Source organism: Cynoglossus semilaevis, chromosome 15 (assembly GCF_000523025.1).
Source record: "Cynoglossus semilaevis isolate Cse_v1.0 chromosome 15, Cse_v1.0, whole genome shotgun sequence".
NCBI classification, from domain to species: Eukaryota; Metazoa; Chordata; class Actinopteri; order Pleuronectiformes; family Cynoglossidae; genus Cynoglossus; species Cynoglossus semilaevis.
Window position 1 is genome coordinate 8880037 of NC_024321.1, and position 13186 is coordinate 8893222.

Sequence of the window (13186 nt, forward strand, 5' to 3'; positions counted from 1 at the left end):
GTGGAAGAGATGTGAAATTAGAGACATTACATGATCATTTCTTCATTTTGTCCACTTCTGAAAGTTTAGCGACCATACTGTGTTTTAGCTTTTACAGGACCAACATTGCAATAATAATTAGTACATTGATCATTATTGATAATTGATGTTACATTTATAGTTTCCCTAGCATATGTAGGTTGTACATCAGGTAAAATCAAAATATCCATCCATTTTCATTCACTTATCTGTTACCAGGTAGCAGGGGCAGCAGTCACCACCCAAATCACACTGCACCGTACCAACCCCCTGAACCTTCCTGCAGGTGGGGAGTCCACTGGAAGGTACCAACCGCCCTGAATGGGATTTGATCTTGCCCAGGAGGTGAACTCTGGGGTTCCACACCAATGACAGAGACATTGCCTCTGGGCCAAAGCGCCACAAAATCAAAATATAAGTATTAGAAATATTGACAATATACTTGTAATAGCCCAATAAAGTTGATTTAAATAAAGTTTAAAAAGGGAGCGATAGCTCACATGGTACACAGTAGGCAATATTATTAATATATTAAATTATTTTATTATTAATAAAAAGTAAATCATTAAAAATATTGACGTGTGTATATATACACAGAGCAGGGGCACATATATACAGTATATATATACATATGCATATATATATATAACAGCACAATACGAAGAAACGTCAAAATTATATTTAACGTCAAAATTATATTTATTAATTATATTTATTTATTAATGCTCGCCATTTCTCCTGATTATACCTTTTCCTGCAGTCAGTAAAGTATCACAAAGCGCCTGATAGTTGGCGTCATCTAAATCGGGGTTTATGTTCCGCGTTAAACTGAACAATAACAAAACAAATGTCTAAATCTCACACATGCTTCTGGTTTTATGATTATTTTTTAAATATTTAAATAGAAATTCCACGTCAGGGTAGCTATTTTGATCATTTCAAAGCGGTTCCATTAATTGAACTCAAACGACTCCCCCATAAATGGTACATTCCACGTGATAACGTCCAAAACAAAACCGGCAAGTGGGTGCTGGACATTAGCGTTTAATCTAGAGGCAGGCGTGTCTATCATACTGAAACTGAATCCGAACTACGGCGAGCAGCTACAGTTACACGAACTCTCAGGCATGGCTCTGCAAATATCAACCCTATTTTCATATGTCCGAGCCCTCCCCGGCACGGCGGCCCCTCTGCTCCGTGTCCGTGCTAACTACCACGGGGCAAGCGTCAAGTTCAGTCACTCCGTGGGTCCTCAAAGCCCTCAGCAGGCTGTGAATCCAGCTACAGGTCCTGTGCTCGGCATTATTAAGAAGTTTACAACAACAGCAGCACTTGGGAGTTCGAGTCAGGGGAACCGTTTTTCCTCACCCCAGCAGAGGGGAGGTTGGTTCTGGCTGGGTAAAATCACCCAGGCTGCAGTCCTCGGAGTGAGTTCAGTTGCCCTGATTGTGTCTTTCCACACCGGGAGCTTGGCCGCCATGGCCCGCAAAGTTAACCTGAACTCTGCAGAGGGAGACTGGAAGGAGACCAAGGGTGAGACCAAGCAGCTACTGCAGGGATCGCTTTTCAAATAGTGGGGCGGGCTCCCCCTGAGGGGAGGGGAGGGTGGGGGGCTTCCAATGGAATATGGCACGCTGGACATAAGTGTACCACTGCTGTAATTTTTTAATGATAACAAGCCTCCAGTCACTAGGTGGCAGCCACTCATACAGTGGTTTGTACAGATAAAAATACAGGTATACATGTTATATACAATATAATACAATAACTGAGAACCACTAGATCAGAGTAACAACAGTTCAGCTGTCAGTGGTGCACAAATGATGCACGTTTGCTATGACACATGACAAATGTAGCAGAACCAAAGCCACTAACGCAGTTTACAGAGAAAAGTAATATAACCAATTAGGCTTGAATTTTAAACTGCCATTTGCTTTAAACTTGCTCAATATCAGTGTTATGGAACAATGACCTCCTAATGAGAAACAGGAGAGGTTTCTGTTTACCTCCTTAATTGTGACAAAAGAGCAAGTTTTAATGCTGTCTGTCAAACACATTTGCTTCAAATGAATCAATATAAGCGCTTAAAGTTTTTATCTTTTGGTACAAATACAAATATGAAACCCAAAAGGCTCTGGTTGTTCTTTGTCAAGTACATTTTTAATTTTAAGGTTAGATTTTCCTTCTGTGGTTAGAAAATAGGATTAGTCTTACAATCCATCTGTTTTCCCAAAAACCTATGTTTGACTTTGTATGTGGAGGTCAACTGTTGTCTCCTGAGGTAGTTTGCACTGTTCATTTCTAAATCACATGTTTGCTCTCTAATCCCTCTCAGATGGTCTTATGTCTATGACAGTGAAGGAAAGACGTCAGTACTACAGGACATCAGGCTTTGTGCCCCTGGAGGATGTCCCAGTGTGGACTCCCTCAACAGGTCAGACCCCCGCTTCACAACTTCCATCATGTTCTTCAAGGAGACCTGCTCACAGTTGTGAACAGAAAATTATACAAAACGTCAGCTGGTTTCTGGAAGAGCCAAAACAATAATCTGCATTTCACTTCTCGCTCCATTCCCTTCATTACCAGGTGGTTCCGAGGTAAGCCACTACCCAAGAAATGAAAAATTGACCCAGAAGATCTCCGTCTACAGCGGTGACATCACCAAGCTTGAGATCGATGCCATTGTTAATGCAGGTATGTGTGTGTAAATGAGTGCAGTGGTCGGTAAGGATAAGTTGTCTTGTTTGTTGAAATAACAATAACAACAAACAATGTTTTCTTAGGTTCAGGTTTGTTTTAAATGAATGAAACTGAACTGATGTCGCAGAAACAATAATAGAAACGAAGGCTTTTTATTTCCAAATATTATGGGAAACGATCATTCCCTGGTTTCCTTGTGCAGTGATGGTCATGTTCTTTACAATCATTCAGCACAAATTTCTGTGGGGGCGCTGTGTGTGTGTGTGTGTGCGTGTGCGTGTGCGCGCGCGTGTGCTGTGATTAGGGGTTTGTTGCTCCTTTGCAGTGTGGGCACATCGTGTTCATACAGTAGAGAAGCCTCTGTAAGGCTGAGCATTAGAGTATTCATAGAATTACACATGGAAAACCAGCAGCTCAAGTAACGTAGAAGTGAAGGACTGTGACTTTCTGTGTATGTGTAAAAACCTAAAGGCTTTAATAATGAGTAACTAACAGAATATAGCCCTGATTATTTTATTGAACTGACTGAAGACTTTTAGTTTTATTTATTGAGAAAATCCTAGGCTCGAGTCTCCAAATAATACAACAACAATAATAATAATAATAACAACAACAATAATAATAATAATAATGTGTTATTACAGACTTCAACTATGGTCCTTTCTACCTCCAAATAAGTTTTTCACTCATAAAATCCCAGAGTTTGATTCAATTTTCCATTTCTACATTTTTTTTACAAAGTTCAAATCTGAACACTTTATGTGAGACTTAAAATTCATGAACCGTGTGGCTTAGGTTCCAGGTCTCTGTTAGTCTTCTCGTGGTCGAGGTCATGAAGTTTATCATGGTTTAAATATCTCTAAATAATGTGTGTAAATAGTGTGTGTGTGTGTTCAGTGTGTATTTGATATTACAGTCCGAGCTAAAAGTACACCAGCAAATCTAATACTATTGATTTAATGCCGTTATTTTTGTGTTTTATTTTATCCCAAGCAGTATTATGCTCATTGTTTTCTTTCATGAGTATTTCTTTTTTTACAAGCGGCAGTAAAACAGGAACACTGTTTCTGTTGACCGTTAGATGGAGCCACAAGCCAGTTCATTCGCTGAAGCCCTTTAACACACAGCGTTGTTCAGGGCACTTGGCTCAGACACAGCAGCAGAGCAGAGCAGAGCTGAGCAGAGCAGAATGAGGCAGGCCAGCACGCCTCAGTGATGCCTGATGATGAGGCTTTAACACAGAATGATAGATTGTCATTGGCAGCTGACTGTCAGACGGTGTGTGCTGTGCCAGCACCCAGTTTATATGTCTACCATTGACTTTCATTTGTGACCCAGTGCCTGTGCGCGTTAATTCATGCATTCAGCCGACAGTAATTATGTATACACGAGCTGTAGGCAGTTGTAATTTGTCTCAGTGTGGCCGTAGAGGCGACTTTGTCGTGTGTTTTACAAGAGTTTTTACAGAGTCGCACGATGCAAAGTAGCGTGGAAATAACAAGAGGAAAGAGCCAGTAAAGTTGTTTAGCAGTGAGGACGACCAAGCTGAGCTGAGGAGACTGAAATCCACCACAGCCACGGAGGAAACATGACTGACATGAGAGAAAGCTCACCGGCTGACTGAGGGTTTGGAGGAGTGAAAATCTGATGAAAGAGAGACAGGAATGGGGTACAAAGGCTAGTATTTAAATCGCCCAACTGCATTGCCATGGCAACAACAGGTACAAGGTACCACAAAGGAGTTTATGACAGAAGTGTCAGATCAGTCTATTCTGTGTGAATGATTCAGCCACCAGAGTGTCTTTGTGATCGTTCTGTTGACTAAGTGACCGACCTTTGTCTTTGATGACTAACTGAACTGCATGAATGACTAAAAAGCATGGAGAGCCACTCTTAAAGGAACAGAAAGTCACAACGTCTGGGATTGTCTGATTATAAAAACCTCTTATTTCTCCCTTTCCAGTGAACGTAGCAGTTTTACCTTGGATTATTTCTAATTTCTAAGGTGCTTTATCTGCTACAGAAAACGAATTTTAGTATTTTTGACCTTTTATATCTTACCCAGAAATTAAGTGGCAAGTGAAAGATCTCAGGGCACTACATAAAAAAACACTGTGTGACGTGAAGAGCTGAGCTGAGGTGTAGCTAACAGTGATTTTTCCCAGTGTCCTGCACACTGCTCTTATACATTGTCAGCTTTTCCTTCCTCTCCAAAATTTTAAAATTATATATGGTATCGCAACAATATTTCTTCTCTCGGTCTTCAGTTGTTTGTGATGTTGCCATGCCGGGCCTGCACAGCTGTTCATATGATAAGAACGTAAAGAGCTTGAGGGAAAATTAAATATCAATGTCAAACTCTGAAGTTAGAGCTGGGAGGTATTTGCCAAAAGTTGCAAAAAGATGGTGAGTTTAAACAAAGATGGCGACCCGTATCGATTGGAAGAAAGTTGTTCTTCTCACATTCTTTTGGCAAAGTTTTGCATTTGTGTCTGTTTTTGGGAAAAGTATTCGCAGAACTTTTTTTTTAACCTAACTGTGATTCTATTTTATTATGTGTGGAATCTCAGACGAGATGATGTTTCTCAGCTGCAGATACTACAATAAGCAAGTGAAAGGCTTTGAAGTTGGACTTCAGCTGAAATTCCATCACTGATTTCTCTTTTTTATGGCAAATTGAACACAGTCTTATTCCATGACAAGAGAACTGTGGTGCTGCTGAAACGTTGTCTGTGTGATGACGTGTGATGACTGGGCTCTGTGGTGTCTTTGCCTCAGGCAGCCTTTAACCCAGATGACTTTAAAAAAAGTACGTTTTGCAAATAAAGGGCTGACAAACAATGACGTGTTTTATTCTCATTAATCCCAAGTTAGCTGTGAATTATTTGGATGAATTCTCATCAGTTAAGAACATTTTAAAGTTCAGTGTTGAACAGAATATTTGCTCCATAAAATGAATCGATGTAGAGCCTGCTCTGATGCAGCTGAAGTTGAAGCCTCCACAAATGCATGCTGGGTGTTGAGCTGAGACGATAGTTGAGGCTTGAGGTGCTATAAAGAAATGAAAGTTCTTTGTCACGGTGTGTGTGTAGATGGCAACGTGTGTGTTGGCTGTGTATGACAGAATTATTACATATACTGCGCCTGCCGCTCTGTCTGTGGTTAATTCGACTAATTTCACAAAATAAACTTTGGGGTTAATGTGTTTATTTTGACAGTGCTTATTAAAATAGAAGATTTAATGAAGGAGAGGGAAAAAAAAGTGTGCCAAAAAAATTAGATAGACCACGCTCCAAACTCTGAGTCTAGTTTCAGCTTCCACCTGTCAAAATAAAACATTGATCTGCATCTCCCCAGAGTATTTAAATCCAGGACCACTCCCAGCTGTTGGGTGACAAAAGAGGAAAAACAAATTGGCACGTGGACCCAGGAAGCAATCAGAGTCCAAGTCAAGTAAAACCTAGGTGCACTGAAGAGTCACAAGACATGGGGCCCAATGCCAATTAAAGACACTTTGACTTTACAAACAAATCCCTTTAAACCAGCTCCTTTGACCAGTGGGGCTGAGACTCTAGAAGAAAAGACTTGGTTAGTTAAACTTATGCGTCTCCAGTTTCAGATCTAACAGTGAAACTTAAGGATTACAGAGCAGAGACGGTGGATGTGGCGCTTGGACGTGGGGGAGTGTTGGGGATTTTTTTTCTGTCACTGAAAGGCCTTGAAGCGTCATTTAGGCCCTACGGCTGCAAACATTCAGTTGTAGCCAACTGTGGCCAATTATACGCTACACTGGCAGACTGGTAGGCAGGTTGGAGGGTGGCGGTGCTGATGGTGTGAAATTGACTGCAGACACACATGGGTGCATACAGAGTGGGCCACACAGTTGCATGAGGATCAAAACAGAGGAACTCCAGAGACTTTGTGGTATGAAGTTGGTTATTTTCTGTTTCCTTCTCCCCTCTCCTCAGTCGGAGCCAACTGTATTGATCAGGTAAGCAGGGCGTTGCGGCGAGGATGGTTGGCTGCTGTTTGTCGTTCGTGTCGCTCTCAATAAAGATTGGATTTACAGTAACTCTACTCCTCCTCCTTCTCCTTATCCTCCACTTCTCCTCCTCCCACTCCGCCCCTGCTCTCCTTCCCTGCACACTTTTACAGCCCCTGGCTACTGCCCACTCCTATAAAACACTATAAACGTAAAAACCCACAAGCACTTAAGAGCCGTCCTGGTGAGGAGGAGGTGGAAAAGGGGGAGTGTAAGGGGGAGGGTCAGTAACATCCTCCTCTTTACACCCCTCAATCACTCCGTCCGGAGAAGGAGAGAGCGGGACGGAGAGGAGGATATATTGTCTCTGATGGGCAGGCTGATTAAGATGGATTGCACAATGAAATGTCGTTGTAGTGATGAGATCCTGGAGCGTGTGTGTGTGTGTGTGTGTGTGTGTGTGTGTGAGAGAGAGAGCGTGTGTGTGAGAGCGTGTGTGTGCGGCGTCGCAGCAACTAACTTTGCATTAAAACCTTTCTCCAAATTGATTAAATGCAAATTTGCCGAGCTCTACTGAGCTGCCTTTTCATTTGCAAAGTTTTATTCCTCATTTTCAGTGTCGTGTCGCTTCTTTCACCCACCGCGTTGTTTATCGTCTTCCTGTTCATACTTTTCTCTGCACGGAATTTTCATTAAATAAAAAAAAATTTAAAAAATGTAGACCATCATTTTCTCCATGCTTTGTGTAAAGCTCAGCTAACTCTGCGTGCACTAGTGGGCCGACAAATCTTTCAGGCTGGATTGTAAAAAAAAAAAAAAAAAAAATGTTCCTTTAAATTGTGCTGTGGGAAATAGATTCTTGTCCTGTCTCGGTTCTTGAGAGTTCCAGTAGTTCCAGTTTTCCCCTTGTATGTGATATATGCTACACCTGGGAACACGTGTTTAGTCGTATTAGCAGATCACATACGTGTGATAGGTGCCTGTATGTTTACAGCTGTGCAGCTGCACCTGCCTCTGCCAGACACAAGCATTACCCATAATCCTCTGTGAACACGTACATGTGTGCAGTGTGATGTCTGTCAAGCCGCAGCGGTGAGTGTGTGCAGGTGTTGTGTAGTTTGTGTGTTTGTGCATGAGGTAAGGTCTCCTAGGTTTTCTTCTGCAGGTCAGAGATAAAGCCATTGGCTGGCACTGGAGACACACTCACTGTGGCAACAGTGGAGAGATACAAGATAACAGCCAGGTCATGTGACAGACGATGGGTGAGAGAGACAGAGAGGGACAGAGAGAGAGAGAGAGACAGTCTACCCGACTATACAGTAACTTCCTCTAAGATAAGAAGCCTGGCAGCAGAGCACTGACGGATGACGGATGAGAGAAGGATAGCAAAGATGTGACAGTCAGGGAGGGACAAGGTCAGACAGCAGGTGAAGGGCAATGACACTTAATGTCTTGGCTGCAAAATGTAAAGGGAATACATTACCTTACTGCTATCAGGTCAGCACTGTGACAAGTTTTTTTTTTTGTATTTATAACATGTTGGTTCAGAGAGGTGAGAGTTTTCTCGGAGAAGTCTGACACCGAGTGCCTGCTGTGACTGACGCCAGGGTTGAATGGCAGTAAATTTTCCAACTTGACAGTAATCAAAGTCTTGGGTTTGACACATGGAAAAATCATAAAGTCTGAGTGTGTGTTACAGAAAGATCTCGCGGTTGATTGTAGAGATTACAGCTCCGCTTATTTGGCCCAGAGATCATTGTTATTGTAATAATTATTAGTGACTTATGCCTTTCAGAAAAAGAATGAAAAACTCCCTCTTGTTGTGGTGGGTGGTACTGAAGGCTCTGTGTACAGCATCACTTACTCGTTTCTACCAACATTATAAAATATTATGACAAACGCTTTTAAAATGAATTAATTATTAAGAAAATGGCATTTATAAAAAAACTGAATGTCACGGAGAGGCAAACACAGCTGTGCAGCAGAAACGCTCCAATATCTGTGTTAATTTTTCATTATTACAATGTTGTGTATGAGGATGGATGCTGGGAGTAGACATCAATAATTCAACATCATTGTTTTTTGAGCTTGGATGCTTCCATCGGGTACAATATAAATTCCACCCAGCGCTGGAGCATCTTTTATTGATTTCATTGAGGTCCTGGGCTGATGGCGCTGATAGCTGTGGTGGGGCAGGTTGTGGGGCTCGCGGGGAAAACAGAGACAATGAAGGTACCGGGGTGTTTGGAAGACACGGACGACTGGATTCAGACAGACAGTCTGCAGGACGTGGACTACAACAGCAGGTGCTGAAGGCTGAAACTGTTGTTGTTGTGGAACCTTTGTCTGTGCAGGTGTACAACCTTATATTACAGTCGCACAGCATTGTACTCCTCCTGCGAGGCTTCACCGATTCTCAGCTGGCATTGTCAACAGAGCTTAGCGCCGTGCTCGGCGCCAAAATCCGCCTGGCCGACAGCCCTGCATTTGCCATGCTGCTTGAATGTGTGTGGCACATAGTCAGCTCTCACTTGCTGTTCCAAATTTCTTTTTATCAACTACATATTTTTTTTCTTCCAGATTGTATTTTCTAATGTAGTATTATGGGACCCATAGTTGCTGTGTTTAAATGGTTAACCTGTGAAGAAGAGACTTTTACAACAATGAAAAGATCCGGTTATTGACTTTCCCGTGTATTTGTACTTTCATTTCATTTCAATCTTTTTTCTTCTGCACGGTTCGTTTTAATTTAGTCATGCAGCAATGGCCAATTAATTCAGTTTATCTTGGAAGTTTAATGGGTTAAAAAGATATACCACTAACATTTTTGCCAGATGTTTGCTGGACATTTCTTTGGTTGCTGAATACCAGCAGGGGGCATACATCAGTCAAATCACTCACATTATGATCTGAGGAAAAATAGGTTTCCACTTTAGCTAGTTTTTTTTTTTGAGTTGTTTTTCAGCTTTTCAGCTACAGTCTCAACTGTATAGACACAAAAGCAGTTTCTTTTACAGATTTGTAACTCACAGTGAGCTGATCCTGACCCTCCCTTCAACACTAACCTCTTCCTCTGGTTTTAACACCATCTTCAACGGTGCATTATCACCAACTACTGAGACTTTCCCTCATTTCAAACCTAAAAACATCCAGAAAAAGAGAATACACGCACTGGGCAGTTTTGATAACACCGTTGTACACCCCTAATGCACCATTAAAATGACTCCAGGCTGCAATTATGAATTATTTTATGGTTTAATGTAGTTTCCACTACGGACACACGGGTACTGATAACGGTACTAGAGCTGATACTTCATTTAAATACTCATTCTCGAAAACGTGTACTTGAGCTTACACCTACACAATGTACCTTACCTCATTTTCCGCTGAGCTCTGCCACCTACTTGCCTTTCAGGCTATTGCATTTTTATAGAAACTCAACATAAAAAAAATAGTATTTGGATTGTACTTGGCGGGTACTCAAAGAAACTTGTAAAACCGGTATTCTTTCCTTCTTTCTATAACTATACTGTGTTACTATTGTGGTATGTTTGGTATTGAATTAAGAGGGGAAGAAACATGATGAGGTGTGTTATTTAGTGCTAATTGTTAACGGACGGCATTTATTTCCACTATTTTTTGCTGCAGGAGAATACACGTAGTTTGCGTCTCCAGTTAATGGGACACAGATTGAACAGACTGAGAAGACGAAGTCTTGGCAACATATAGGACCATAGGGATCTGGCAACGTTGTCTTGGTCCACAGTGTGAAGAACCGCCTACATGACTGACATCCTCTGTGTGCATTCATGTGCAGCAGGAAAAAAATAATCTTCATGGCTGAATTAAACATGAAACAACATGTCACAGTCGTCTGCCTTGTTTTGGTTTCTCCATCTTTTAATTTTCCGTTCACGCTGCCGTGCCCTGCTGGATGAAATTAACAAAGTGTTTGGTCTTTGCAAACTGAGATGTGTACGTGTTTGGATTGGAGGATCAGACGCCGATCATTAATGGTCACTTCGAATGCATGCTAATGTCAGGATTGGGCTGACGAGCTCGGAGCTGTGCAGAAGTAAACAGACCACCTAAGGCTCATTTAAACATCAGGTGTGAGCATCTGCGGCCCGGTCACTAAAGTCCAAGTTGTTAATTAGAGGAGGTGAGTTGTTGTGATGTACCCGTCCACACTCCCCAGTCATTCATCAGTCGCAGTCTGATGAAAATCCCAGAGCAGGGACTGGTGTTGCTGCTGAGCTCCCACAGGCTCCACACTGTGTTCTCCATCTCCTCCTCTGCTGCAGCTCTCACACGTCTCCCCCTGAGCTCTTGTCAGCTCCTCTTAGGACACACTCGTATCGCAAGATGCAAAATGTCACCGCATGTTTTCAGCTGCAGAGAAACACGTTTTCAAACACGTGTGTGAGTTTAAAAACCCCGAAAACAATTTTTAAGAGTAGACGTTTGTGTTCTTGTCCGTTACCGACTATCTTTCACTAAATTAACCTTGTTTCGAGTGGGATAAGTGTTGTTTGCATACACACTGCAGTCAGATGTCGTGCTGCTGCTGCTGTGAGGCTGGTCCCAGGTTCCAGCTCCCTGGTGAACCGTGCGCTCTCTCCCAGCCGTGGTAACTGTTCTGATTTCCGTAGCCATGTTTTTTTTTTGTTTTTTTTTCTTGCAGTATCCCCACTGCGCTGACGCCGTGTTCCGTAGAGCAGTGCTAATGGACACATTCTCACAATATGCCTGTCAACTGTCAGTACAGACCCCAGCACTTACGGAGGCAAATTGGCAACGCTGATGCTGCTTTCATTTCAGAGTAAACAAGATGTGCTGTCAGAAGTTTGCCACCACCTCTCCAGTCAGTCTAGCAGCCTCCTAAATCAGAGCTAAAATTACTGCAGGACTGGAGATCACAAAATGCAGACATTAATCTGTGGGGGGGGAAAGAACAAGAGTGAGAGAGGGATCAGAAAGTCTGCTCTGTATGGATTTTCCTCCGTGAGGTCAACAGTGAGCAGAGTAAGTGATGGACAGGGTCAGATGCAGGGCCATGTGCATATTATGAAGAAGCAGTAGTTTTTATTTCTAAATCATCTTCATGAACTCTCCTGCTGCTGCAGAAATTGGTTTCTGACTGACTGTTTGTGACAAAAATATCTTTTAAATATCTTTCTCCTTTGAGTGAATACATTCTATCTGCTTAATAATTCAGATGGATTGGCTGGTAATCCTAATCTGTGTTGAGCAACTCTCATGCCCGCTGGCTTCAGTGATGTCTTGTGCTAAATGCGTAAAAAAAGTAATTTGCTTTTTTTTTTGGTCTTTTTTAACCACTCACTCAGACAGACAGACTGTCGGTGTAAAACAAAGAACACATTTTAAAGTTGTTCATTTAAGTAATGCAGGAGTGGAGATGTACAACACAAATCCACGGAAACTGTTCTTTTGTCGTCGGAAATTGTTTTTCAGGAATTAACCTTCAAATTTTATATTACAGAAAATGAAATTGTTTTTCATCCGTCTTGGAAATTATAAATGAAGACCATCAACATTAATTTGACATAAAAAAAGCTTTTAGCTGAGGAAGTGATATAATGGTGAATAAAACCAAAAGTTTTTTTTTGTTTCTTCTCCCTGATCTTAGAGGCAACAATTGGTCAGTGACTGACTTCAGATGTTAGAGGTGAAAGGCCACATAAACACACGTGAACCAAACTCTAGCTTTAATACATGATCAGGTTCTATTTTATAAGTTAAGGTCGACCGAATAAAAAAAGTACCAAGCCTGATTCTATGATGTGAGAGTCACTCATCTAACATTTGAAAAATACTTGAATTTAAACAGACCAAGGTTAAAAACGATATAAATATCAGTCAGCCTACAGCTGGCTTCATTTCTGAAGATTAGTGTTATAAAAACAAAAAATCACACGATCTCCAGCTGTGGTTGAACTGAAACCTCAAATATTTGTATAGAATTTTCAAATTGTACAAGAAATTCCAAGGAAATAAAACCTTTACAAAATCTTATAGAAGTAACTCATTATCATTTAACATCTTGAATGAATTAATTCAGTTTAATAGTAATACTGCTGCGACAACTCATTAATTTCATTATTGATCATTTTCCAAGGTGACTTTTTGATTTATTGGCCACTCATTGAATTAAAAACAATCCCAGACATGGTTTAAAAAAGGCCAGAAAATTCCTTTACCGGTGGATCTGTGCACCAGTGGATGTCAAACGTGTCTCTGCTCTGTTCAGGGCAGAAAACAAAAAACTCTCCTGGGAAATTTTGAGATGTTCTTTGCAAATTTTTTGGCTTCAAATATTTATTCCAACATTCATTTTATTACTACATCTGACAAAGGGAAGCAGAAAACCTGCCAGACCCTGAAAGCTGTAAATACACCCGCCCCCTTTTTTGTTTTGTTTTTTCTGTGTGAAAATGATCCACATGATTAATTATCAACATTCCT

The 13186-nt window shown here is 41.4% G+C and overlaps 1 protein-coding gene across 3 annotated transcripts in view; it reads left to right on the forward strand.

Moving 5' to 3' along the window:
* Positions 1 to 706: 706 nt before the first annotated feature.
* macrod1 (mono-ADP ribosylhydrolase 1) overlaps positions 707 to 13186 on the forward strand; it is a 111519-nt gene continuing 99039 nt past the window's right edge. Inside the window, exons 1-3 of one of the 3 annotated variants that reach the window (XM_025062985.1) lie at positions 707 to 1551; positions 2354 to 2452; positions 2605 to 2712. In XM_025062985.1, the coding sequence (XP_024918753.1) occupies positions 1146 to 1551; positions 2354 to 2452; positions 2605 to 2712 (613 nt within the window). In that variant the 5' untranslated portion in view covers positions 707 to 1145. The remainder of the gene's footprint in view (positions 1552 to 2353; positions 2453 to 2604; positions 2713 to 13186) is intronic. The other 2 variants (XM_008326857.3, XM_008326856.3) reach the window with 2 other exon arrangements.